General features: G+C 41.0%; 3 protein-coding genes across 6 annotated transcripts in view; 2 read left to right on the forward strand and 1 right to left on the reverse strand.

The window, feature by feature from the left end:
• Positions 1 to 3,681: 3,681 nt before the first annotated feature.
• LOC139649625 (cell adhesion molecule CEACAM16-like) lies at positions 3,682 to 9,415 on the forward strand. The gene is made up of 4 exons (XM_071526091.1): positions 3,682 to 4,000; positions 6,202 to 6,477; positions 6,931 to 7,185; positions 9,261 to 9,415. The coding sequence occupies exons 1-4, from the start codon at positions 3,682 to 3,684 to the stop codon at positions 9,413 to 9,415; spliced, it is 1,005 nt and encodes a 334-aa protein (XP_071382192.1).
• A 5,616-nt stretch (positions 9,416 to 15,031) lies between these two features.
• LOC139649638 (nectin-2-like) lies at positions 15,032 to 19,195 on the forward strand. The gene is made up of 7 exons (XM_071526110.1): positions 15,032 to 15,170; positions 15,360 to 15,452; positions 15,857 to 16,213; positions 17,313 to 17,418; positions 17,886 to 17,923; positions 18,037 to 18,080; positions 18,340 to 19,195. The coding sequence occupies exons 2-7, from the start codon at positions 15,389 to 15,391 to the stop codon at positions 18,490 to 18,492; spliced, it is 762 nt and encodes a 253-aa protein (XP_071382211.1). The 5' UTR covers positions 15,032 to 15,170; positions 15,360 to 15,388; the 3' UTR covers positions 18,493 to 19,195.
• Positions 19,196 to 19,538: 343 nt separating this feature from the next.
• grik5 (glutamate receptor, ionotropic, kainate 5) overlaps positions 19,539 to 26,502 on the reverse strand; it is a 27,212-nt gene continuing 20,248 nt past the window's right edge. The window contains exons 17-20 of one of the 4 annotated variants that reach the window (XM_071526108.1): positions 24,873 to 25,001; positions 24,208 to 24,329; positions 22,636 to 22,825; positions 19,539 to 22,593 (exon numbers count right to left, since the gene is read on the reverse strand). In XM_071526108.1, coding sequence (XP_071382209.1) covers positions 22,187 to 22,593; positions 22,636 to 22,825; positions 24,208 to 24,329; positions 24,873 to 25,001 — 848 coding nt within the window. In that variant the 3' untranslated portion in view covers positions 19,539 to 22,186. Of the gene's footprint in view, positions 22,826 to 23,542; positions 23,580 to 24,162; positions 24,330 to 24,872; positions 25,002 to 26,502 lie in introns of all 4 variants that reach the window. The other 3 variants (XM_071526109.1, XM_071526107.1, XM_071526106.1) reach the window with 3 other exon arrangements.

Consider the following 26,502-nt stretch of genomic DNA (forward strand, 5'->3'; position numbering starts at 1 on the left):
CTTCTTACTTCCATTTCTCAAATATTGTCTTTTTATATGTGCTTTTGGTCTTTATATATAAACTGTGCTAATAAATAAAACTAAAAGTCAACCAGCAAATGAAATGACTACAGTTATAATATTTGGATGATGTAACATGTGTAGAAAAACCATGGACATTCTGTAAAACACACTCATTTCTCACAGTACTGACAGCAGAGCCACTACAGGATTAACCTGATCCTGGTTGTTAGCCTGGTCTGGAGCAGGCTAGCTGCAGAGACTAAATCACCATGGTTACTTGTCCGGGATAAACTTGGCCTGCTTTCGTGCAACCGACTTGAGGCTAAGTTTATCCAGGATAACCAATATTTCCAGGCTTAATCCCTTATCCTGGTTTTGTGCAATACCCCTCTGTGCTGCTAAGAATGATGCCACAGGACTCAGTGAAACAGTCGACCATGTGCTTTCAGTCAAAGGTATTTCATCCTGCCTGCTGTGGTGTAGCTGCACTCAGAGGCTGCTGAGGTGTTTTGCTAGCCGTGTACATGTTGTTTTGCTAGTTGTCCTCCAGTAATCCTGACTGCACAACCACCAAGATCATGGCCAAGATATGATTGTTTTGTGTCAATGTAGGCTGACACACTATGAACACTATTGTCATATTTTTTTGCATTTGTTATATGTCTTTCACATCCCCTTTGCAGCTCATGACTGTTCAGTTGCCATTGGAAGGACAGCTGGTATAGCAGTTGCATGTTTTGTATCTGTGGCAGGTCTGACTGGTGCTTTTGTGTTTTTGGTCGTAAGGAGAATGAGGTAAGCATATAGAGTTATAGATTAGTTAGGCTACTTTGTAATCTATAACTCTGATAAAGCCTGTTTCATAGTGATCTTGTCTGTCGCTATGGGGGAGGAAGCATATACTTTATAGATATATGGTTATATTGTAGCACAACCTATTTCTGCATTGTTGCACGATTGTTTCTGCATTGTGTTGTATCTAATATCTGTTTCACCTTCAGGCAGAATTATGAAATACAAGACCGGTACAGCAGATATGAAACATCAATGTGAAGTGATGGACAGAAAACAAATGATGAATCTAAACTCTAGATAAACAAAATAAAAAAACAATGAAAACAATTGTTTGCTCTCACCATCCAGTTCCATCCCTCATCCATTTGTCTGCAAGAATAAGTGGAAGTGGACAAACTGTAGTCCACAAGTTCTTACATTAGTCATCGATAAATTCATCCAACAAGTTCTCAAGATGCATAACTGGACACAATCATGCAGTCTACCAACAGTATTAAGTTCAATGTATTCATTTAGGTCTGTTTTATGATTTGTTTTATGGTTTGTTTGCTCATGTCGTCTCAATAAATAGCAATATGTGTTTTCTTTAGGATAATATAATAATAAATAATGGATAATAATCATTCCACCACTTTGGTACTAAGAAAGACCTCAAAAAAAACAAAAAACAATCAGGCTATGATTCAGTATATTTACATACAGTATGACAGCGCAGCAATACTCAGAGAAGTTGCAGAGAAAGAAAGTTCTACTTTAATTTTAGTTTTCTCATTGTCATTTGGGTTGAATCAGCCAAATAATAAAATGAAACAGATGTACAACATTGGGCTTTCTCAGAACACATAACAAATAGCACCTGACCTGGCAATAGCTAAGTTCTCTACAGGTCACAGGCCAACCTACTGTGAATGCACTTTGTTGAAAAAATGACAAACTTAACCCTGATACCATATGTGATTTGCAGAGTTAGTGAGGATCGTTAGGTGCTGATTGATTGATAACCGGGGGCAGCAGGGTGGTATAGTGGTAGTAGAGAGACCGCCTTTCAACTGGAGCGCCTGGGTTCAGGCGCCCCGGGTCGACAAGGAGCCGTCCTGCTGAAGTGTCCATGAGCAAGACGCTGAATCATCACCAGATCCAGAGATGCTGTTCTGTAGCCGACCCTGACCTCTGACCTGCTTGGAAAAACAATTTCCCCGTCAAATCAGTAACTGATGCTGTATTACTGCATGATCAGTCAGAATAGAGACCTAATCACTATGCAAATAAAGTAGGTTGACCCTCCCCCACCCTCTGATTTTTTTTAAATTCACCACTACCATGGTAAAAGATACAGTACAGGTGAAACCTTAGAGGAACCATATATTTTGTGTATCTGTATTCTGTCTGTCACTTACAATAGCACATTGTATTGAGTGGCCTCACGTCATGAAACCCACCTTTTGTTGACCGAAGTTTCATCTCCTATACATTCACATGCCAGGAATTACAGACACATGTGACACACCGGCCAGTGACAATACCACATTGTTTCGGCTGATCTGATTCTTACGTCACACAACTTTCAGACAAGTGCTTCACTTACGGGACTACGATTCAGTCTGGACAATAGTTTATAAAAATACAGTAATAATAAACATTCCTGAACTTAGGGAGTCTCCTGAAATATTTCCAGCTATCATTAATTTATAAGCCAGCCTAACTGAAATCCTGATCTGGAGACATAAAACCAGTGGCCTGTTTGTAAAGCCGTCTGATGGAGGCTAAGTGTCTCCTGGGTGTGCAGCCTGCTCTCAGTGTGACCCATGATGGCTTTGATCCTCCTCCTCCAGGAATGCTGCGGCCCACTGCCCCTTCTCAAACACGAGCCCATAAGAGGCCCAACACCACTCTACTTAAGAGCTCGTAAATCTGATGCGCAATACCTTTCTAAAGTCCTCTGCTACATATACTCATACATATATGCAAACAACATAATACACTTACTTCATATTTACCACAAGCCTTTTACTACATGTGCTTACTCTTCACTAGTGGTTGTTTTGAATGTTGGGGATCAACCAATTTAAGTTTATTCTACTAATTTTAATCTTATTCTACTTTTGTGCTCATTGTAAATCACACTGGATAAGCACGTCAGCTAAATGATTAAATGATTAATTTAAATGTCTTTCTGGCTTTGATTATCAATAAATGATGACTGCTGTACACATTGAAATTAAAAGGGGAGTACATGATCAAATCTATATGTTTCAGTTGCATAATTTGTTCCTCTGTTCTTTGAATGTTCTATTTTTCATTCGAATTTTGGATTATCATGGAGATAAAGTGGATTTAGGACTAAGAGTTGGTTGTTCCTTAAACATGACTGACCACCATTTCTTTGATCATAGGATGTTTCCATCAAGCTGAGCCTGGGGGAAACTCTGACTGGACATGTACCCATAGGCATTTTAGTGTATGTACATAGTGGTATCGTAAACATTGTTTGTGCTCTTCATGGGGGGCTGGACCTGGTTCTGCAGTGTGGGTTTGGGACATAAAAAGAGCAAGGGACACCCATGAGTCTCCATGTCTTTGACTTCAGACAGGGAGAACGATACTAAGCTGTTATTCACCATGGACTACAAGATACTTAGAGCCGCAATGGTGCTTGTTTTATCAGGTAGGCTTAAATTTGGATAATCGTTGGATGACATTTTTTGGGGGGGAAATTTGTGATCTGTCACATACCGATTTTTTGTTTTTTTGTATTCATAACCAAGATATTATTATCTTGCTGAACATTAAGGCCGTTCAGTACTATATGCTTAGACAGGTACTGGACTGACAGGACTTTCAGAAGTATTACAGTATTGCTCTTGCGCTTAATTCCCTCTAGGGATGTGTGTGGGCGACGGCATCCTACCACCGGGACCCCTGAGCGGAGCTGTGGGAGGTAAGGTGAAGTTCAACACCACCCTTAGCCCTCCAACGAAGCCCTTCCTCTCCGTCAGCTGGACTTTCAAAGGGGTGAACATCATCACCTCCACCAGCGTCAACGTGACCAGTCCGGGGCACACCAACAGGATCACGTTAGACCGAGCCACAGGGGCCCTGGAGCTCAGGAGCCTGGTGCTGGGGGACAGTGGGGAGTACTCTGTCAGCATCATACAAGACGGGGGGCAGCAGACACAGGGAAATACCACACTGAATGTGTATGGTGGGTCGGCTACACTCTTTAAAACAATGTGTCAGTTGTGTGTGTCTGTGTGTGTCTTCTTTGGGACGACGCACATGTGTTTGTGTGGAAAGTTAAAAATGACATATCCTTTCATGTATGTATGTTAGTGATGTTTGTTTTAACTGGAACATGAAAAATGTTGTTCCAAAAAAAGAAAAACGTATAAAATGCCACAAACTCCACAGTTGTGAGTCTCAGAGGTGAGATCCACGCATACATTTATTTTCCAATAAAATGGATTGTCATTTTTTCTATAGGCTAAATGCCATTATAGTGTCATTCACTAATACATCATAAGAGTGGATGGCATTTCAAGGGATGGTAATACTTGTCTTCTTTGCCTTTTACAGCTTCCTGTGCTGCTCCCTACTGGTCATTTTCAGTGCTGGTGATCAGTTCACTGACACTGGGAGAATTGCTGCAGGTGTAGAAACTGAGCAGGAAGTGCCAGTCTAGATAAAACTGGTGAGATTAATCATCCATGTATATATCTGCTTGTTTGATCCAATTAGAATCAAAATCAAAACAGTTCTTTTTTTCTCACTCTCAAATCAAACACGGCTTTGTGAATTATTCCCTCAGATTCATCCATCCCGGAGGCATTTTGCTTATGGCGGAACATTCAGTTGTCTGTGATGTGTTAGAAATTGTAATAAATTGTAATAAAATGTTGTTTTGACCCAAGAGCCTTTGATGCTATCTCATTCCTAGACAATGTTGAAAGGCACACAGAGGAAAAATAATTACTTACACAGGGATTACACTGGGATTATATTAAATATATATATTAAATATATTAAATACACACTTACTGAAATCTGTGACTAGTTACTATTAATAATTATATCATATCAAAGTGTCATCATTAAAGTTCATTGTGTGCATGGATTGCAAATAAACGTGTGCATAGTTGTTGCTACAGTATTTGCATAGGTGGTTTAACAATCCACCATAAATGCCTTTTCCTAAGCAAGCCACACAGCAGTCACAATCACCTGAACCAAAGGTCAGGATGGTTACAGGGAAGTTGTTCCTGGGCTCGTGTGATTATTTTGGAAGAAGCTGATCGCCATTTCAGACCAGAGGAGCGAGTGACTTGGATCACCAGTCATGGAGAATACTTGGATTTATATGTTCCTATCCACGCTCACAGGTAAACCTGAACAATGAATGGATACGGGCAATATGTGGCTTCTTTGTATAACTGGCAGTCTTCACCCATGACCATGTCTTCACTGCGATACTAAAGTATCAGCTGTCTTCTGGGAAACTCTCCTGTGATTTCATTTGTTATAAACTACAGGAGATGTAATATGATGTTTATGTGCCTCGATGGCATGCATTAAGATCTTGTGTATTTGAAATCGTCCAGGTGATTTTATGTAGTCATCATGACTACTTTGATTTAATTTAAGCCGTTGACATAAAACCCATAAATCAAACAAAAACTTTGCAGTATACAAAATATGTAAATGATAGCCTAAAAATAAATACATTGTGTGGGCATTAATGTCCAGTATATCAAAAAATAAATCTACTAAAGAAATGTAAATATACAATCTGCACAATATGTAGTGTAGCCTTATCAAGTTTAGTTTCAAATCACATTCCTTTTTATGACATACACTAAATTTGAAATGTGTCTCTTCCTGTTCAGGAATTCCTCGGTAATATTGGGTTCGAAGGTTTCTGTTCGAAGGGATTATTTGAATTATTTTGCTTGATTGACCCTGTGTAGATATTTCATTGTGACTAAAATCCGGCCTAACTGGTCTCCCAGTCTCAGGTCTGGGATCAGCTGTGCTCCCGCCGGTGTCTGTGAGTGGAGCTGTAGGAGGGGCCGTCGCTTTCACCACCGCCCTCAGTCCAGCAGAGTGGCCGATTCAATCAGTCAACTGGACTTTTAAAGATATCCCTATTGTAACATCCTCCAGTGTAACAATAGAGTACGAAGGCAGGGTGATTCTCAACATATCTACAGGATCTCTGCAGCTCTGGAATCTGACTACAGCTGACCATGGAGAATACAGCGTCAGCATTTTAACAACTGCAGGCGGGATCCTGCAAGGTGCAACAACGCTGACAGTGTATGGTGAGTGAATAACCAAGGATCATGACCACTTTTCCAGCGGTTGTATTTGTCATTATTAGACTACCATGATTGCTCTCTTGTTGAATAGAGGATATAAGCGGCGCCTCCATCACCGGCTCTGATGACGTCCTGATAGAAGGCCAAAGCTCCACCAACCTAACCTGTGACGCCACCGGCTCCATCAGCACGAGGGAGTGGATGAAGGACGGCCAGCCTCTGCAGCCCAGTGACAGAGTCACATTCTTCGAAAACAACAGGATGGTCTCTATCAGCCCTGTAAACATAAGTGATAATGGACAATATCTATGCCAGCTCAGCAACCCGTTCAGCTTTGCAGAGGCTTCTTATGGACTGGCAGTAAACTGTGAGTAAAGATCAAACCACTGTATCTAATCTGTGCTGTTATTTCCCCTGTGCTTTGACTTTTCAATTTTTACACTGTCTGATTACGTTTCTGACTTGATTCCTTGCGTGACATGCATGCCACGATAAACTACCAGTTATAAATGTAGCCTAATGTGCAGAGTAGTACAGTACTTCTCTAAGAGACAAACAAACCTCTGCCTAATTGTGGCTGTGTTCCCTCTGAACGTGGGCTGTTTCAGTACAAGTTGTGGTGAAATTCAGAGGAAGTGTTGCCACAGCTTCCTTTAACACATCTGGAGAGTTCATTTCGAAAATTCCTCATTCAGTATCTTTAAAATATAGGATTCAGACTATAAAACAATTGGTGTTTTTTCAACCAAGGGCTTGAAAAGTATATGATCCTTTGAAAAGCATCGTAATTTATGCCATCAATCTCTCCCTGTTCTCCCAGATGGACCGGGCGCTGTGACCATACTGGGTCCAGCCACAGCCACAGTGGACACCCTCGTTGTCTTGTACTGCTCTGCTAGGACTTTCTCACCTGCGGCCTTCACCTGGTTCTTCAATGGACTGCAAAAAGACGTAGATGAAGCAGGATACGTTATAGAGAAGGCGAGCTACAGCCACAGTGGGAACTACACCTGCAGAGCCTTCAATGATGTGATAGATAAGCATGCAACTGCCAGCTACTCCATGCAGATAAAAGGTATTGTACTGTGGCCTTATCTTCCAATCAAAAAAAGGCAATCATCCTGATTCATAATAAATAAATAAATCAATGTCCACAATCAATATGGGTTTTTGAAGGCCAATACTGATATCATGGGATTGTAGGTGCCGATTACCTGGATTTTGTGCCGATATTTAATATCTTATCATCCATTTTCATGACAAACAAATTCCAAGGATTCAGTGTTTCCACCCATTTTATTCTAGTCTCTGACAAACCATTTAGATCACTGGGAGAGACACTAAAACTTTACATTGAAACCCAGACTATTAAAATTCTTACAGAGCTGCTGAATGGTAGGGGAAACTCTGGGCTACATTAGTGCCTTTAAATGAAGAATTGATCTGCAAAAACATTATTGAACATTCAAATGAATTAATAAAAATGTGCAAAGAAAATAGAATTTCAGAATGCTCGTTTTACAAACTGTTTTCATTTAGCTGTGGTCACGGAGGAACCTCCATCATACTGGCAGTGGACAACATGAAAGGTCGATAGCTGATACCTAATAAAAGGCCAATATTGACTCGATATATCAGCAAACCTATATATCTGTCCAAGCTCCAACCCAAGTCCACATGGTTGTTTCACTGCAAAAATAAGAGATAATTTATTATCCTTGTACATTGTACTTGAAAATAAGATGAAAACTAATATGCTGTGAATAGACCAAAAATAAGGCCAGTAAGTTTGACTCAAACAAAACGAAAGAACACGGTAAGCATAATAATCATGGTCAAAAGATTGTGTGTGTGTGTGTGTGTGTGTGTGTGTGTGTGTGTGTGTGTGTGCCAACCACTCCTCCTGACCTTCGACACACCTGAGGCTTTTATGGTGTCTCCCTGCTCCCTGAGGCAGCAGACTCAGGGAGCTCACAGGTATTCTGAGGACAGGGTGAAGAGTTGCTGTAAGAAATATATGATGTAAAAATAGGAATATGTAATAAGTGTGTGTGTGTGTGTTTTGCATATAAAGCCCCCAGCCCTGCTCCTCCACTAAGTCCAGGAGGAGCTGCAGGAATAGCTGTTGCTGTCACTTTGGTGGTGGCGGTGTTGGCTGTTTTACTTCTCTACTTCCTCATGATTTACCAGCGGTAGGTTTGATAACGCGCCATAACATAAAGTACTGAACTGTGTTATAAATATCTAGATAGCAGACTACACACTACAGACTTTTCCTTTACCTTTCATATACAAAATAGGAACTTGTTTGTTTCAATAGTGATATGTTTTAGGGAAGTAAAATTGATGTCAGTTTTTATTAGGGTTTGAAAGTTCTAACAACTAAAGCAGGAAAACTTTGCTTTATATTGTTCAGGAATGAACCTACAAACATCTCGGACCAAGGTAAGACTGACTGAACAAAATACTCTGTTCCTACACAAAAGCGTAATTGGTTATATCTCTAAAGTCAAGCCTTTGTTTGTTAAAGCTTTGCTCACAAATACATGAAATGGATGAGCAAGTATTCTCACTACTGGATGTTGAGTTAGATATTTTGTATTCTGATAATACATACATCCCATACATTTGAAAATGCATACAGTACAGCAGATATAAAGCACTTTACAGTATGGGCTTTTTTTTAGGATAAAAAGTGAATTAAACTATCTCTCATCACTTTCTATCATATATGAAGACATCAGACAAAGAAACAACTCAGTCAGTCAGCCAATCCAAATCACTTGGAGTGTGAATGAGCAGTCTATAGATTTTAAAACATTACATATCGCTGCCGTCGGGTGAAAATCCTGTGTATTCAAATCATCAAATTTTCAGAAACTGAGAAAAGCAGCCTTGGTTTCAGTTTGACCTCCATTAATTTTTAAGTTCATCCAACAGGTTCAGGAAGGGTTTCATCAGCCCAAGGGTTGTAGAATTTGTTCCAACCCATAGAGAAATATGTAACCCTTCAACAGAAATATAAACATGGAAATAAAAAGTAGAGCTACAAGGTTTTCACATGATAGCAGCGATATATGAAAACAGACTTGTTCATTTGAAGGCTTGGTATACAGTGTGATGTGTCTATCCATCCCTGATCCACTGCAGGTAGACTGGCCCAGAGAGACACAGGAAGCCAGGACAGAGGGCAACAGGGGCACCAGATGACACCCACTCCCACCACGTCACGAGCCCCCGGTCAGAGGGCGCCAGACGCTCCGGACACCCCCACCACCAGTGACGCACCAGGTCAGAGCAAATAAAGTTGAAGTTTTGACTATGACATGTATATGAAATTTTTCACTCCAAAACACTGTATATCCATTCTGTAAAAATAAATGTTACCTGATATGCCTAATAATAAACAACTACCAAGAATTACATATTCTAAAATATTTAGCCTTGAAATAAAAATTAAAAGGCTCATGATACCTTCAGTAATATTCACTGGTGAATTTTACTTTTACAGCAGCATCCACCATTTGAAAAATGTGACACCTCCTCTGACAAAATGATCAGAGGAGGTGTCACATTTTTCAAATGGTGGATATTTAATTGCTCTGATGAAGGTCTTGTAGACCAAAAGCTTACCCTAATAAATATAAATTGCATAGATCTAAGTGTGCAGAAGGTTTTTTTCAGTGTGGCTGTCTAATTTTGAAATTAAACTCTTCTTATGGAGGCTGTTTTCTGGGAAATTTCCATGTGGTTTTGATGCTGAATAGTCTATTTATGAGAAATTACACTTTACTTTTGATATTATACATAATAACGCTCTTGCTCTCTCTCTCTCATTCTCTCAAATACACACACACACACACACACACAGATTCTCAGCCTGCTCTTTATGAAAACATGGAAAAGAGAAGACCAACGCTGCCCCCAAGAGTGAGTATCCAGTTCATGTCGGGCTGCACCACATAATGGCTATAAGTTTATCTAATTATTTACTTATTTCACTATTAATTCCAGAATCCCTTTCAATTTAAAAAGAAGAGAAGAACTGTAAGCAATTTACTTTATATCTTACCGTATAATACATGCATGGTATAAGCATGATTTACAAAACTGCAAATTGATAGCATCTAAAATTATGTATTACATTACATATACAGAAATTAATAAAATCAAATATTTCTGCACTATAAATAGCTAGTTAAAACTGACTTGGTGTGTTTTATCGTCTTCCCCAGGATTCAAATCTTTATGCCACAACAATCGAGTAAGTCACAGTTTTTGTGTTTTAACATTTATGGAGCTGGACAGCTGGAATGAAAAAATACATTATTTATTTTATTTTTCCAGAAACAATATGTATGCTTTACTGCAGGAGTATAATAATGAATTTCTCTCTGTCTGTCTGTCTGTCTGTGTGTCTCTCTCTCTGACCCCCTTATTCATAATTAATATCACATAAATAAGAGTCAGACGTAAGTAAGCCTAAAGAAGAGAAGAAGATGCCAACTCCCATCAAGCGTCGTGCAGTAAAAGGAGAGTACAGCTTATCTGTTGCTGATCTCTACTATTGGTATCTAGGACTGAATGTGTGAAAGACTGTAAAGAATTGGACCATTGGATTAGTAATTGAATGGCTGTATTGTCTTCTAACTAATCATGCACTGACTGAATAGGATATGTTTTTTAGTTTAGTCTATTGATTGAGTTGACCATAACTTCAACCTGATTTTTTTTTCTTTTTAATGCTTTCGCAATAGCTTTAGTTTCAGGGTTATTTTCCTGTTAGTTTCATGTTATTGTTGCTGGTGATGCTTCCAGGGACGCTGGAAGTAGGGGTGCTGAGGGTGCTGCATCGCCCCCTACTGGCGGGGGGCTGTAACTGCAAGGCTAAGCCCCGTCACACTGTAAATTTCAGACGCTTTGTGTGTTCATTGTTTTAAACTTGGTGTGGTGGTGCTGCCGGACGATTCGTTATGTAGCTCGCTCCCTGTCTCTCAATTTCCTGTCTCACTGGTTACAGGCAGGGGGTAAAGTTAATAAGTTAATAAGTAAATAAATCTGACTGGCAGTTTCATACATAATAATGTCAAGCGAGTTCACAGGCCTGCCAACTCTCACGCATTGACCGTGAGACTCAGGCAATTGACATTTTTCACACGCTCTCACGCCACAAGTCCATTTTCTCTCCCCCCTCCCAATTATGTATCTGCCCCCCGTAGAAATGCAGGAAATTTGTTTTAAATTACTTTTTTTTTTTTTTTTCCCTGAAAAATATAACACTCTAAATGGGGACAGTTTGCATAATGAGTAAGTTTAGTTTGATACTCTAAGTACATTTTGCTGCCAATACTTGGCAGCAAAATGTAGCAGTACTTTTACTTAAGTACGATTTTGAATGCAGGACTTTTACTTGTAATGGAGTATCTTTACATTGTTGTATTGCTACTTTTACTTAAGTAAAAGATCTCAGTACTTTTTCCACCACTGGAATTGATTATATAATTTAGTAAGTTACGTTATTTCTTGTTTCTGTCACAGATCTGGTAGTGCGACAAGCTCCGAATGAAAGCAAGAGGATATCTTTGTAGTGTGGAGTTGCGTTTGGAGTGCGGTCTTCAATGAATTCAGTTATTATTAATGTTTTCAGTGGCTCTGTGTGTGTGTGTGTGTGTGTGTGTGTGTGTGTGTGTGTGTGTGTGTGTGTGTGTTATAAAGTTCAAGTACCTTGTTCTATTGCTACCCGTATAGCGTGGCTGTGGCTCACTCAACAATAAATCGTCTTCTGATTAGGAGTAAACCTGCATTCCGTGTATGAACTGTCCATATCTGAATATGGTACTATGCTGCTTTGACATACAGCATGTTGGTGTTCAGGTTTGCTGTTTGTTGTAGTGTAAAATGTTCTAAAACTGGTGTAAAATGTTGGCCATTCAAATTAATACACAAATCATGAATGTTAAGCAGCATTTAATATGACGTCATTATATAGACTTTCTCTCAGCACCCCCAACTCTGACTGACTTCCAGCGTCCCTGGATGCTTCCCATTTATTTTACAAAATATTGTATGAAATCTATGTTTAATTTAACATTAAGTCATTTTTTATACAGAAACTACTTGATTTCTGTTCATTCTGACCTATTTGATTTTATGCTGTTCTGTAACAGTTGTGCAATCCGGCGGGTCGTGCTGGGTGTCAGATGCATCGATTATCTGTCTGAAAGTGTTTTCAGAAACATAATCCACCGGCTTCCTCAAATTCAGTCTATGAAATGGACAGTGTTCATTCAAAGACTCCAACAGTGATTTGAATGGTGTTCTGTTGTCAACTGTTATCAAAATCATCTAACACCATTATCAACTATTACTTCAAGATGTGTAAAATGTTTTTGTCTGTGAACTATCAGTCAAAATGGCCTTCAAACTTGCTTCTGTGTAAACTAAAATGTTTACAAATGTTATTACTGTTTTTTGGGACCAAGTAATAGGCCTACCATTTGGAAGATGCACTGTATTTTACTATCCAAGTTGAATTCATTGTTCTTATTATTTTCCACTTCCCTTTTGTGTACAATAATGTGTAATGCTCAATAAAAATAATGTTAAAAAAAACATGTATTACTGTTTTTTGCAGTGGATTACAGTTATTTATAATCAGAATAATGTAATCCCATTACATGCTATCTATTCTAATAATCTAGTCAATGTTAAACTGTTGTAGCAGGCCCAAAAGTCTTTTTACTCTTCATATATTCTTTTCACTGCACCGTATATGTATGTACACCAACCACAGTGGAGGATCAGCTGCCTTGTGATAAAACACCAAGTACACCTCACGCTCCAAAAAGTCACTGTGCTGCACCAAGAGGAAGAAAAACATCTTAAAACTAAAACCTTTAATAATATATCTGACTGCACTATAGAGACTATAACTGCCTCAGAGACTAACTGAATAACTGCCTCATGCTTTACTGCTGGCTTATCTCTGGGTGAAAAATATTGTATCACCGTTGTTGTTTATACTAAATAAAAATGGGACTTTGGAGATGATGTAAAGTGTTCCTGATATTGTAAATGGTTTATTATTTTGGAAAAGAATAAGAGAACAAAAGAGTTTTATGAAACAGTTCATGGGCACAAGGGGTCAAAATTCTCTGCCATTGTGTGAGCGTGTGTATGTGTTTGTGGGTGTGTGTGTGTGTGTGTGTGTGTGTGTGTTTGTGGGGGTGTGTGTGTGTACGAGAGAGAGAGTAAAGTATGTGTGGGTGTGCTGAGGGGAAGCGGGGTGTCTGTTTGATTCACATTAGATGATTTCTCATTGATTATAAGAGATGCACAGATGGCTACACGCCTACGTCACTGTGATTTTGGTAATCTGCCAAAGTCGTTTATTTTGGGGAAGTCAAATGTTTCACTGTAGACGAGTGCAGCTTCTCAAGGAGACGACCGACAAATGCGTCAATACAGTATGTTGCAATAATTTCACCATGTGGGGTCAGTGGAAGAAGAAGAAACATCAGAGAACATACAGTGCAGACAGTTGATTGGTGCGTTACTTATCAAATGTGGACCAGAAAACTCATCAACTGCCATTTTGAAAAATAGTAACATAAATAAATAAATAAATGGACACAGTTGCTACATTATTCAGTTTAGCTCCCCTGCTGCAGTAAGCCTCTTTCATGGATAACATAATTAAAATAGTGTCATTCAAAGACCGCTTGGCTGTTTGAATAATTTGTCTGCCTTTTAGGAAGCTATTAGGAATTTATCTTGTACAATTTCAAGGTTAAGTCCATGAGATCAAGTAATAAAATGTTATTGCAGCTTGTTGCTGCTTGAAAAGCCTCAAAGTGGTGTGGAAAGGAGACTACTTTCTCCTTTGCTGTTGATGTTAAATTTATCACACCAGTTTATCCAAAGGTAAAACAAATGGGCAGGTTGTCTTGTTTTGATTAAAATGTGTTTCATTGTGTATCATTACTTTTTAGCCCTCTAACTAATAGACTGTAGTTCTGCTGTAGTCTAAGTTGAAGCTGTGCTCAACTAAGTATCGAAATATTTCAGTTATTAAAAGTCGTTTCTTCAGAATTATGTAACACAGTTTTATCCCAGATACTATCAGTTTTCCAATGATTTAGACATGATTTGATTAAAACATGCAACAGTTGCCGGAGAAATCTTTTAACTCATTCAGAGATTTTCAGACTTTATTTCTTATGTGCAGACAGAGCTCATACACAAATCAGTTACTGCCATTATGAAACTATTTGCCAGTAAATCTGACCCGCCTTTCACTTCTGCACACAAATCTGAACCACAGTAATGTTCTGCTTTTGCATTTCATCTCAGAGTGTCGAAGTGCACAGAGAGTGTAAGGGGAACATGCATTTATTTTCTGTTTCTCTGGGTATTTATAGTGAATGACACAGTACAGCTGTGCCCCATAGATGAACCTTTTCCCTTGTGGAGTATTCACTTGAGACTTACTAGGCTACATTCAGATTTTCAAGGAGTCTGCGGTAAAAATCAAACAGTTTATATCATAGGCATAATGATTCTCAATCTACATATACATTTTGAATTGCAGGACTGATGGTTTCCCTCTTTATCTCCTCTTTTTTATTATCTCTTTCAACACAAGTTTCCACCCCAAGCACTGACACATACTGTAATGGACCTGACATACTGACTCACCAACTCGGCATTGCTTCATTTGTCTGTTATTTGCAACCACTGATTTGGTCATACAGAAAGCCCATTACATTTTCAAAAGCAATCATTAAAGTTTGACAGACATTATCATCATCTGACCGCATGAGGTCAGTGTTGTACTTCTAGCTATTGCGGAGGGAGGGAGGGAGGAAAAAAACACACATCGAAAATCATGCAGCAATCAGCAGGATTGGTGAATTGCTTAACAAATACAGAAGAGTGAACTCGTCAGCTTATAAATATTACAAGACCTCCGGCACCGTGTTAGCGGCAGCAAAAACCATGCGGGATGGAAAGCTTCTGCTCAGTTCCCCTGCTGCAGCAATATTCACTTCTCCTTCTTGGGTAAGCGGATTTATTTTACTGTTATTGTTTTATTTTCAGTCTTTTTCGGTCTTCTTCAGTTTTTGAAAGCTACGTTTGCCGTTCTGTTGATTTGCACACCTTTGAGAAACTGTTGGGAAATAGCCCTAACTTATTACTGTAGTTAAGAGATCACGTGATCACTTTTTGAAAGTATGAAAATTGTTGCAGCTTGAGGAACCGAGAAGAACGAGTGCGCAATGAAGACTGAAAGCAGATTTCCTCTCTTACTGTTGACGTTGATTTACATCATTTTGCCCACAGGTAAGACAAACCGTTTTAAATTTTGTCTAATTTAAAAAAGTTGACTGATATCTACAGTGCAGATGCATCTTCTTTTTTGAGAAGTTGCAGCAGCCTAAGAGCTAATGGTAATATTTTAAAGCAGAAAGGCACTTTTTCTTATTCAGAGCTGTTGACTCCATATGTGTTTGAAATAAGGCTTTTCTGGTCGTGAAATGTAAAAGTAAAAAACAAAGGTAGTCTCCCATTGACTTTTGTTTTCCAGAGAATGTCTTTTGATGACACAGCCTAATGGAAAATTACATTTTTGACTATAGGACTGATGAAACAGTACAACCAGAGTTTAACTGGATCGTACAGTTTCTCCTTTTTCATCACCATCTGTCTTTCACCTTTTACCATCATATCCTCTTATCTTTCTGCAGTCCCTGAAGCACAAAATATCAGAGTCTGGCCTGAAGTGATTGGATACCTCGGGCGTGATGTCACCCTGCCATGCCAGTTCATCAAAGGACCATCAGACTCTTTTTTCAATCAGGTCCAGTGGGATCTGCTGCCACCAGATGGGAAGAAAATACCCATAATTGTTTCAAATATCAATTACGGAGATTATATTCCTAACACTACTCTGAAGGGGAGAGTGGATATCGCAGACTCTTCCAAAGGTGATCAGTCTTTGATCATAAGAGACGTGAAAATGGCTGACGGAGGGCGGTACACCTGCAGCATAGCGACCTTCCCCAGTGGTTCGTTTGAGGGAACCACCAACCTCATTGTTCTGGGTGAGCGAGGCCTCGTTACAGTCAGTGGCCAAATCAACAAGATGTATTGATCTCAAAATGAACGTGAAGTCAACACCTAACGTATGGGCATGGAAACAGGTTTAGGGCTACAGCTAACGATTATTTTCTTTATCGACGAATCCATCGATTGTTTTTTCGATTAATCGATTAGTCATTTAGTCTATAAAATGTAAAAAATATTGACAAATGCCCATCACAAATTACCAGAGGCCAAAGTGAAGTCTTAAAATTGCTTACAGAACTTAGTCTGACCAGCAGCCAAAAAAACCCAAAGTATTAATTCTATAATGATATGAAACATTGAAAAGCAAGCAAATCTTAGCATTTGTGAAGCTGTCAGCAAATATTTGGTATTTTTACATGATGAATGACAAAAACATTTTATCGATTATCAAAATTCTAATCGATCAATCAACTAATCATTTCAGCACTAAACAGGTTACATAGAAACTCGGTGCTGTATCAATATCACAGCAAAATCGTCAGTGTTAATTTAACTCCGGGTGTAAAAATCAGCACCCATCAGATTTCATTTAACACTTTTAGATAATTTTGACCAGCCGCCACAGAGCTAAATCAGCTCTCTGAATGGACAAACAACACCACAATCAACACTTGTCAACTCAGTATAATTACCTCTGAAAACTCAACACTATTAACACTGGAAAATTTGCTGTGTACTGTGTTTCCCATAGATCTCTGTTGCTATAGCACTGCCACAATGACAAATTCCAGTCTATTACATGTAACACGGGGAATAACACGATCCTGATCCTCTCATCCAATAAGTGGGATCACATGAAACACCAAGAGAATTATCTTACTGTGTTACTTTCTAAGTTGATATGTATCTCCACTCTTCCAGTACATCTATTGGACTTGACGGATAATGTGATTCCGATCCTGATATCACATAATTGGGATCATATCAAACGCCGTGGACATTATTAAAATGATACATCACCATACAGTTCCTGCTCTGAGCAAATAATTGCTTTGGAAATAGACTCTGACAGATCTTGCCCGGAGTTGATCTTGCAGTTCCACAGCTGATCATAGTCCTGTTTCTTCTCCCCAGACCAGGCGTCTTTATCACAAGGGGTGGTTGCTGGTATAGTGATTGCTGTCATGCTGCTATTGGTCATCACGGTGGCCACAGCTTACCTCGTCATCACCAGAACGAGGTGTGTGTGTGTGTGTGTGTGTGTATGTGTGTGTCTGACGTATATTTTGTGTAGCAAAGTCCTGTTGAAAAGCAATCTCTTCTCCCCCCATGATCCCCAGTCTAAATCATGAGATATAAACTAATATATCAACATTTATGAACCATGTGGTATATTAGAAAATAATTGAATCCGTCATACTGTCTGTGTCCCTTCACTGTATCACTCCAGAGTTGGATTCAGTTCACTTTAAATTCAATACATTTCAAAATATAAAGTGATTCTGCCATTCATTGGTTCATGATAGAGCATGATGATAGAGTTATTTCATTCAAGATGGTATGATATATACATAAAGATTTCTTGGATTTAGAAGAATACTGACTTCCTGAATTGGCTGAATTTAAAGTGATTTTACCGCGACCCTGGTTCATTTTTAATCTGAGAGCAGGTGCAGAAGAACTGATACTTTTGATTTATTTGCTCAGACGTGGCGGTTTGGTCAACCACAACAGCATCTGCATTGGTGAGCACAAACACACATTCTCCAAACACAGTTCCTTTTCACTGTTACCAGCCAGCAGAACAATTTATATTTTTACTTCACTTCCCTTTGACTAAAGCACGTCTGCTTTTCAGACATAGACGGTCCAATGGTGGATATGGCCTGGACAAGAGAGGAGGTGAGATTATTGCAACCATAGCGTCTATCAGGACTGAATTACAGTTGTTTTCCTTTTCATTGTGGGTTTTTTTAAATTTCAGTTGAATTTATTTCAGTTAGGTGAAGTTTGATTATGCCGTTGTTGTGACACGTAAAAACAGAGTGATGATGCAGTTGTTTTGACAGGGCAAGGTGATATATCAATGATGATATAACTGAGTACTGAAGTCTCCATCTCTCTCTCTCTCTCTCTCTCTCTCTCTCTCTCTCGCTCACAGGATCTGGTCTACTCTGACATCACATTCAAGCCACCCAGGAGCAGAGATAGTATAACCTCTGCTCCTTTAGCCAATGACAAACACACAGAGAGCAGGCATGCTGATGACGTCACATACTCTGAGGTGGTAGTGGGGCATCGACACCCCAGATGAGAGGGGGGAGACGTACCCCGAAGTGATGATGGAGTGCTCTTCCTCATGGACTGTGGTGGAAAAAGACAATCTTAAGCTCAACGGAAGGCGGTTCATTGTGATACAGTGTGTCTGTGCTCCAGTAGCACAGATACTGATAGCAGCTGTGGTTACCTGTTATCGTACCCAATCATCTCTCTGCACTGGGTTTGTCTGTCACATCAACTATGCGAATGTCAGAATTGTGTAAGAGGAAGCTGCAGCATCAGAATATATCACCAAATAAGGCGTCACTTGCTTCAGAGAAAAGTCACACAATTAGCTTTGCAAATCTGCTTAAATGATGCATAACATCTTGCTATCTTATCTGGGCAACCTACTGTGATTCCCCACAGTGTCACAATCACAATGTGGGTGCAGGACTGTTTCTGCCACATTGGCGCGGTGCTGTCAGGCAAGAACATAATCAGTCTTTTGCTGTTTAAAATCCAGAAACTGAATGGTTCAATTTTCAGTTGTGTTGCACAAAGACCATTGAGTTTCCATTGAAATTCAGTGCTTGGAAAATTGGCTTACAACCAGTCAAATGTCTTTGAGGGAGCTCAACCCTAGGGTTCTTGTTTAGCAAGTCTTGATGGCTAGGAGGTAGATCCTGTAGAAACAGACATTCCTCTGCCTCATCTCTATATATGTTCGAAAACAGAAGTTTTTTGCTCATGGCTGTTGCTGCTCAATAAATTTCACTTTCAGAATCTGTGGTCTTTTATCCTGCCTATCTTGCAGAGTGTTAAACTGTCAAGGCAGGGAATACAGAAAGATAAGACAAATGCTAGTTGAAGAAAACACATCATGAAACTCTTTACACTCACATATGACATTCGTAACAGACACTAGAACTTTCCACTTCAACAGCACAGACACCATGCCACTCCGGGACTGTTTGGATATTTTTTTATTCCAAAAGGAGTTTGTGTGTCTATAGGTTTGAACAACAGGGTGATCTCTATGAAGAGCATCATCGCACCTTCATCCCAACACCTCCCCATCCCTCCCTTCCTTCACCCACAAGCACACTATAGAACCTCTTGCTCTTCAATAGGAATAATAATAACAACAATTTAATCATAATATTCATCATCATTGTTTTAATAATCCATTTAGCACTAGTATAGAAATATGAAAAAATACCAAAGAAAAGAACATAAAAGTAAACAAAAATGTTTGTTTTGCGGAGTGACCAGTCACAGACACCCCATTTGATTTGTTTTGTGACCCTCCCTTCCCCTTGACATTCATACCAGCAATATTCCAGCATTTTAGGGTTTATCCCCTCCTCTCGCCTCTCCACAATAACATCTTCCCTACAGCTAATAAAAGCTGTTAGCTGATGGTTTAAAGCTCTTGATAGATATCCACATAATGCATCCCCACGTGGTGCTTTCACCTGCAAAGTTTTGTGAAATCATTTACAGCATGAAGCAGAGAAAAAAAGGAAAAGAGACTTTGAAGACAGTTTTGAAAACAACCCAGTGGATTTACAGCATTTAGACAAGAACAGAATCAGAAAAGAAGACGCGCTGGGGACTTCTCACTCTATTTGTGTGTCTGTATGTGTGTGTGCGCATGTGTGTGTGTGTGTGCGTGTGTACTGAGCCTACTTGTGGAGTGGGTTGACTTTTGCTGCAGTGTCAGCAGTCTAAACACAAAGCAGAAGTAAACAGAGAGAAAGAGACACATCAAATCCAGGCCTGATTCTGCTGACAGCAATCATTCAGAGAAATAGCATAATGTGTCCAAACAATGTTATCATTCATTATCTGGAGCACAATAGTGTCTTCAAATCTTTTTCATTGCAAGCCTTGCAGGTGAATGGCTGTATTTAACATACATAATATAATGATCATGTCTGCAAATATTAAGAAACAAAACACAGTTCTGTTAGCCCAGACAACAATGTCCATGCTCCTTCAAGGGATTATTAAGCACCATGACCAACAATGTGTCTTTATTGTTTTTTTAACCTGGGGCTTCATACAATAATAGATTTATAATGTTAAGGACATCTTTAAAAGAGACCAGATTCCCCTCTCTGTTTGAGTGAAAATCCTGTATATTCACCTAAATCCATTTCTCTCAGCATGTTTTCTTATGTTCAGCCCCTTCCTGAATGAGCCCCCAGTCACTGAGCGGAGTAATTAGGCAATCAAAAGCTTGCGACAGTATTGACAGGCCTGTGTTGAGTCTGTGTTGAGTCTATCACTCTGGCAGCAGCCTCCGCTGTGGACGGCCAAGTCTGTCTGTTAAACAGAGAGAAGGGAAGAAGCTGCAGCTATAGCCTGCTGGCACAGAAGCAAGCCCCTTAAAAGATGCCCAGAATTACCAGATCAGGACAGATCTAATAATGGAAGTAGTTCAATTAGGGTTTTGTCATTCAAATACAGTGGTGTCCTTTTCACTCCCTGCCGCCTTCTATCTCCTCTCTCTCCTTGCCTCTCTATCTGCGTCTCTGTCTCCGGCTCTCCCTCGCCCTGTCTCTCTATCTCTTTTATGCTGTGTGAACATAAGTAAAAAAGAAGTAAAAGCTTGGCAAGTGTTACCCAGGATAACGAGGAACATTAATTTCACATTTCAAAGCCCCTCACTCGCTTCTCCCTCTTTGTCGCTGTCGGATTATCATACATTGCTAGAATGGTGCAGTCATTGGGTACACAGTTCTCCTAACTTTGAGTAAGTACTGATGGACATACAGGAAGCACACATTTATGCATACATACACAGACACACGCACACACAGTGTAAGTAAAAGGCAGACTGACACGATTTCCTCTGTTACAGTTCGCATTATGATGTATGTGTGTTATTTCATTCAGGTCATTTCATCCGTCCTCTCAAAAGTGCCATCTCAAAAAGCAGCTATGGGGTACAGGGAGGGACACAAAACTCTTCCACACAATTGGCCTTGGTCAAGTTTCCTTAGAATGTTATAATCCACCATATTTGTCACAAATAGTCTTTATTTAACTCTGTAATTCCCACTTAGAACAATGGTAACAAAACAAGAAAGACAACAAAAAAACAACAGGAAATAATTCTCTGGAAGTCTTTTAGTTGCTGTTTCAGATCACATACAGATAAGAGTATGTCCTCCACCAAGGCTTCTTTTTACGAGAGGGATAGTTAGCCTCAAGACAAGCGTCTGTGGAGCAAAACCAGGCCTCTCAGATATAAGGGTGAAGGGAGAGGGAAGTAAGGAGAGAAAAGGGAGGCCAATGGAAACCAGAAGCTCCATCAGGATGTTGGTCATGTGCGTTTCCACTTGACTGCTTTGTCTCACTCAGTTCAGAGTTCAGTGTGGGTCGCAGAAAGATACTGTAGGAGCCATCGTAAAAGTAAAACTAAACCTAACTGATGATCATCTTACAGCATGATTGTAGCCAGTGAGCCAGTGAGGGAGATACTGTTACTGTAGGCCTCATGCTCGACTGGAGAAAGGGTTGCAGTTTTCCTCCTCCATTCTGATTTTAAAGGTCATCTCATTTTCTATTGGTTGGCCTCCCCATATTCAGCTCATTTTCTCTCCATCTCTCCCCCATCTCTCTCTTTTGTTCCCCCATGAATTCCACTAATGGAGATGAGCAGTGTTTCTCTAAGCAGCTCAAATGTCTCTTGACTCCACTTATGGTCCCCTCCAGCCCTTGTACCCCTCCCTCTAGTCTCAGTCCTGGTCGCCCAGTAGGTCTGTGGTGTTGCTGCTCTGTGGAGGTGGTATGGGTCTTGGAGTGTGAGGTGGGGGGCTGTGGTGCAGCCGCCTGGGGCTGGGCCCCCCTCCGCCCTCACTGTCTGTGTTGGATGAAGACGGGGGCGGGGGTGGGGGTAGCCGGGGCAGGGGTGCTGAAGAAGGTGGTATTCTTGTGGAGGTTGATCCTATACTGGTGCCTGCTCTCAGGCTCTGGATCCTCCGGCACTCCTGGCAGATCCTCACATGGGTACAACTGCGGGAGGGCAGCATCACAGGGGTAGGGGCTGGTGGAGGAGGGGTGGTGTTGGCCCCCAGTGGGTCATCCAGGATCCGCTGGGGTCCAGGGCCCAGATCTGAGGGTCCAGTTCCTCCTCCTCCACCGCCTCCTCCTGCCCCGGCTCCACCTGTCAGGGGGCCGGCGCCACTGTAGAGTTTGCCATTGCTGAGGCGCATCTCTCTGACCAGGCGCAGGGGCCGCGGGGCCCCCAGAGCTATGCGGGTGGGGTGGCGCAGGGCCGCTGAGCTGCTGAGGGGCCGACGGCGACGCGAGCGGGAGCTCTTCTTACAGGAGACGGCGTTTCGGAACTCGGTGAGCATCTCCTGACAGACAGACACCTAGAGCAGAAAGGGAAGGAGGGAGGAAAGAAGGAAGGACAGAAGAGGGAAAGGGAAGGAGGCAAAGGACGGGTGCCACAGAAGCAACATAGGCAGGCAGCAGAACAAGACAGTGGGAAGGCAATACATAGATAGGAGAGCAGAGGGAAGACAAGAAAGTAGAAAGGAAAAGCAAAAAAAGAACAAGGCAGGTATAGATAGAAAGGCCAGACACAGTGAGGTGTGGTAGAGAGGGGACAGTTGCAGGTGGAGAAGGAAGGGGACAGAGATCAACAAATGGAGGGATGGTATTAAAAACAGAAATGAGGAGGTGATGGGGGAGAATGTGGAGATGGATAGAGATGGGAGAATATCCAAGGAGCAGAGAGAGTTATTACAATCCAAACACACAAAACACCAAAATGTTGTTTAGTTAATGGGCACTTTATAATGGCACTATGCACTATGAACGGACAGGCAGGCCTGCAAACTCAGGTGCACATACACAAAGGCAGTCTCACACACATACCACAGCTGTGCACACCCTCTCAAGCACACTCACTCTCTCTCTCTCTCACACACACATATAGTAAGACACACATTCACACAAAGGAAAAGTCTGTTTGTTCATTCCAACGGCATGACTAACTTGCACACATGACGAACAAAATGCATCAACAAGTCCACTAGACACGAACAACATTCTCGTTAAAATTATAATAAAAATCATGTGCTCACATAAACAGAAACAGTACTCGTTATCGGAGAACAGACACTGATGGCCAAATGACAGGAGGTGTGTGTTTGAGAGGGAGACGCACAGTGAGATGGGTGAGAAGTAATCCAAGAATGGAAACGAAGAATACCAGCGTACATGTGAGGCATGTAAAAGAAGATACATCATGACATTTAATGCCAGGGAAAAAGATCACACTACTTCTTTATGCAAGCAAATATTGGCATGTCTCAATATTGCTTATCCATACCATCAAGTTTAGCTCACAGTCACTACACTTAACACCATACTGTCAAACACCAACGCTAAAAGGACACAGTGACTCAGATACAGGCAGGACATGCAACTGAAAGCAAATCCTCTGTTGTATAAACAGTGCTGCATTTTTGGACACTACAGCAGTACAGTGCAGCATACTTGAACACTCTCCTCATTTCACATGCACATAACACATGGAACCCCCAACAGTATAGCACACACACACACAAACAGTAAAACACACACGAATGGAGGCAGAAGCTGCAACAAAAAGCAAAACTCATACACATACACACACACACACACACACACACACACACCACAATATAAGCAAAAGGGTTGGCGGGTTGCCATGGGAACCTACTGGGGTGTGGCTGTGGGGTCGGCGAGGGCAGGTATGGGGGCATACCTCATCAGTCTCAGCCGAGCGGCGCGTCGACCAGACAAACTCCATGATGGCCACAAACACAGCGATGATGAGGCCGCAGATCAGCACCACGAAGATGCCACCAATGTTCTCCATGCCCAGGCCTGAGGGTGGGCCACAGGAGACAAAGGTTAACACACACACACACACACACATACACACCCTACTTTAATTAAAAATTTATATGGCCCATAATGTACTGACTGAGTAAATATCATGATTCTCAACGTTGCTCCGCAGTGAGAAATGAAGGCTATTTTTTTTTTTACTAAAACCGTTTTTGAAAATAGAGGTTTTCATCCAACAGCAGTGGCATACATACATGCATCACAACAACACACATGCAGGGACATTTTCATTTTGTCTTTGACATTTATACAGGCACAGACACTCAAGCACACAGGCACACTTACACGCACGCGTCAACACACACACTCACGATCTAATAAAATTCCCATTACACACCACCTGAGACAAACAGCAGACATTTGGGAAAGTAGATTGTGCTAAGCACCCTTCACAAGGACATTAGGTTAGGCATTAGCCATTAGCTGGACTGTAGGAGCGAGTGAGGAGACTATTAGGGGGGACATTAGAGAGAGAGAGAGAGAGAGGGGAAAGGAGACGGAGAGCTGCAGTTGACTGACCCTTGGCACGGTGGTCCTCCTCTTTGGGACACTGGCCTCCCTCCCACCACCTTCGCTTCAGGATCTCCAGCCTGTTATTCTCCTGCAGCTGGAGGATGGCCAGCGTGATCTCATCTCTGAACGGAGAGCCTGGCGAACGACAGGGAGGGAGGGATGAGAGCAAGTGGAGGAAGAGAGGAGATGAGGCAAGGGGCCGGAGAAGAGAGGGGTGGGTGAGGTCAGAGGAGGAGGACGAGACGACACGAGGAAAGGGGTAAGAGCAGACCGAAAAGGAGAGGGAGCGACATGCACTTTCAGTCTCAAGATGGCTATGAGTGATCTCACTGTGAGAATAAAGAGAGGATTAGTGAGAGATAAAGAGCGAGATTACAGCCAGAGGCAGTGAAATACAGCTGCTGGTCAGAGAGCGTACAGTAAAGAAGGACGATACGGACTAGAGAGAACAGACTGGGAAAGCCGAGAGTATTTTCAAAACAGCTCTCCTTTTGATCTACCTTGAGATCACTCCTTCCCTTCTAGTCCGTCTCTCCTCCACCACTGCTTCTCTCCTCCGTGCTGATGTATCTCTGCCTTATCTCTCTCTATTCCTCCACACCTTTGGTCTTTCATATGTCCCTTTCTTTCCCTCCTTTCTCTCCATTCACGCTTTCCTCCTCTTCTGTTACAGCATCACTGTGGTTAAATAACAGCACCTACTGTATGGCCTAAAAAGGAGCTGCAGGAGAGCTGACTGCAGGTGGAAAAGCACTAAACTGCATGTCCATTATTTACAGTTGATGAGCTTTCTCTTACAAATCAAGCATATGCGTGACAAATATTTTCCTGCCAATCAGCAGTACTACACGTGTCTATTTAGTACAATTGATCTCACACTGGTGTTTCTGTTTCTTCCGCTGCCGTCTGTGTTTTTATCCTGTTGATGAGGCATTAGAGGGATAGAGGGTATTAGCGCCAAGATTACTCCCCCTTACTCATATTGAAGCACTCTGCCCTCGCTTGGCTCAGTGACTCAGTCACTTCACGCCAATTTCTCTGCCAGAACTTATGGATGTTGTATCACATATGAGACCATTCACCGCTCACCAGTCCACTAGACCTTATACCCACCAAGTTCATGGAAGAGGTCATTCGGGCTGTAGGACCTACTCTATTCTCAACTGTAAACAACTACCTGACTGCTGGTTGTGTTCATGATTATTTTAAGATGGCAAGTATCCAGCTCTTGTGAAGCAACTGAACCTTGATTATTACATTATATGGAAATTTATTAGATTAATAATTACTATAGTTTTTACTCATTTAGTGGACAATTTTATTACATTTTGACAAGTTATTACATTACCCACGTAGTTATTACAAGCACTTTGTAACCTGTGTTTTGAAAAGTCCTATACTAAAAAAGTAATTATTAGTAGTAATAGTAGTAGTAGCAGTAGTAGCAGTATCTGTAGTAGTAGTAGTAGTAGCAGCTGTAGTTGTAATAGTAGTAGTAGTAGTAGCAGTAGCTGTAGTAGTAGTAGTAGTAGTAGTAGTAGTAGTAGTAGTAGTAGTAGTAGCAGCTGTAGTAGTAGTATTAGTAGTAATAGTAGTAGTAGCAACTGTAGTAGTAATAGTAGTAGTAGTAGTAGCA

Source organism: Centroberyx affinis, unplaced genomic scaffold, assembly GCF_046629955.1.
Source record: "Centroberyx affinis isolate AG114_WGS23_722 - 3 ecotype Tasmania unplaced genomic scaffold, CSIRO-AGI_Caff_v1 ptg001385l_1, whole genome shotgun sequence".
NCBI classification, from domain to species: Eukaryota; Metazoa; Chordata; class Actinopteri; order Beryciformes; family Berycidae; genus Centroberyx; species Centroberyx affinis.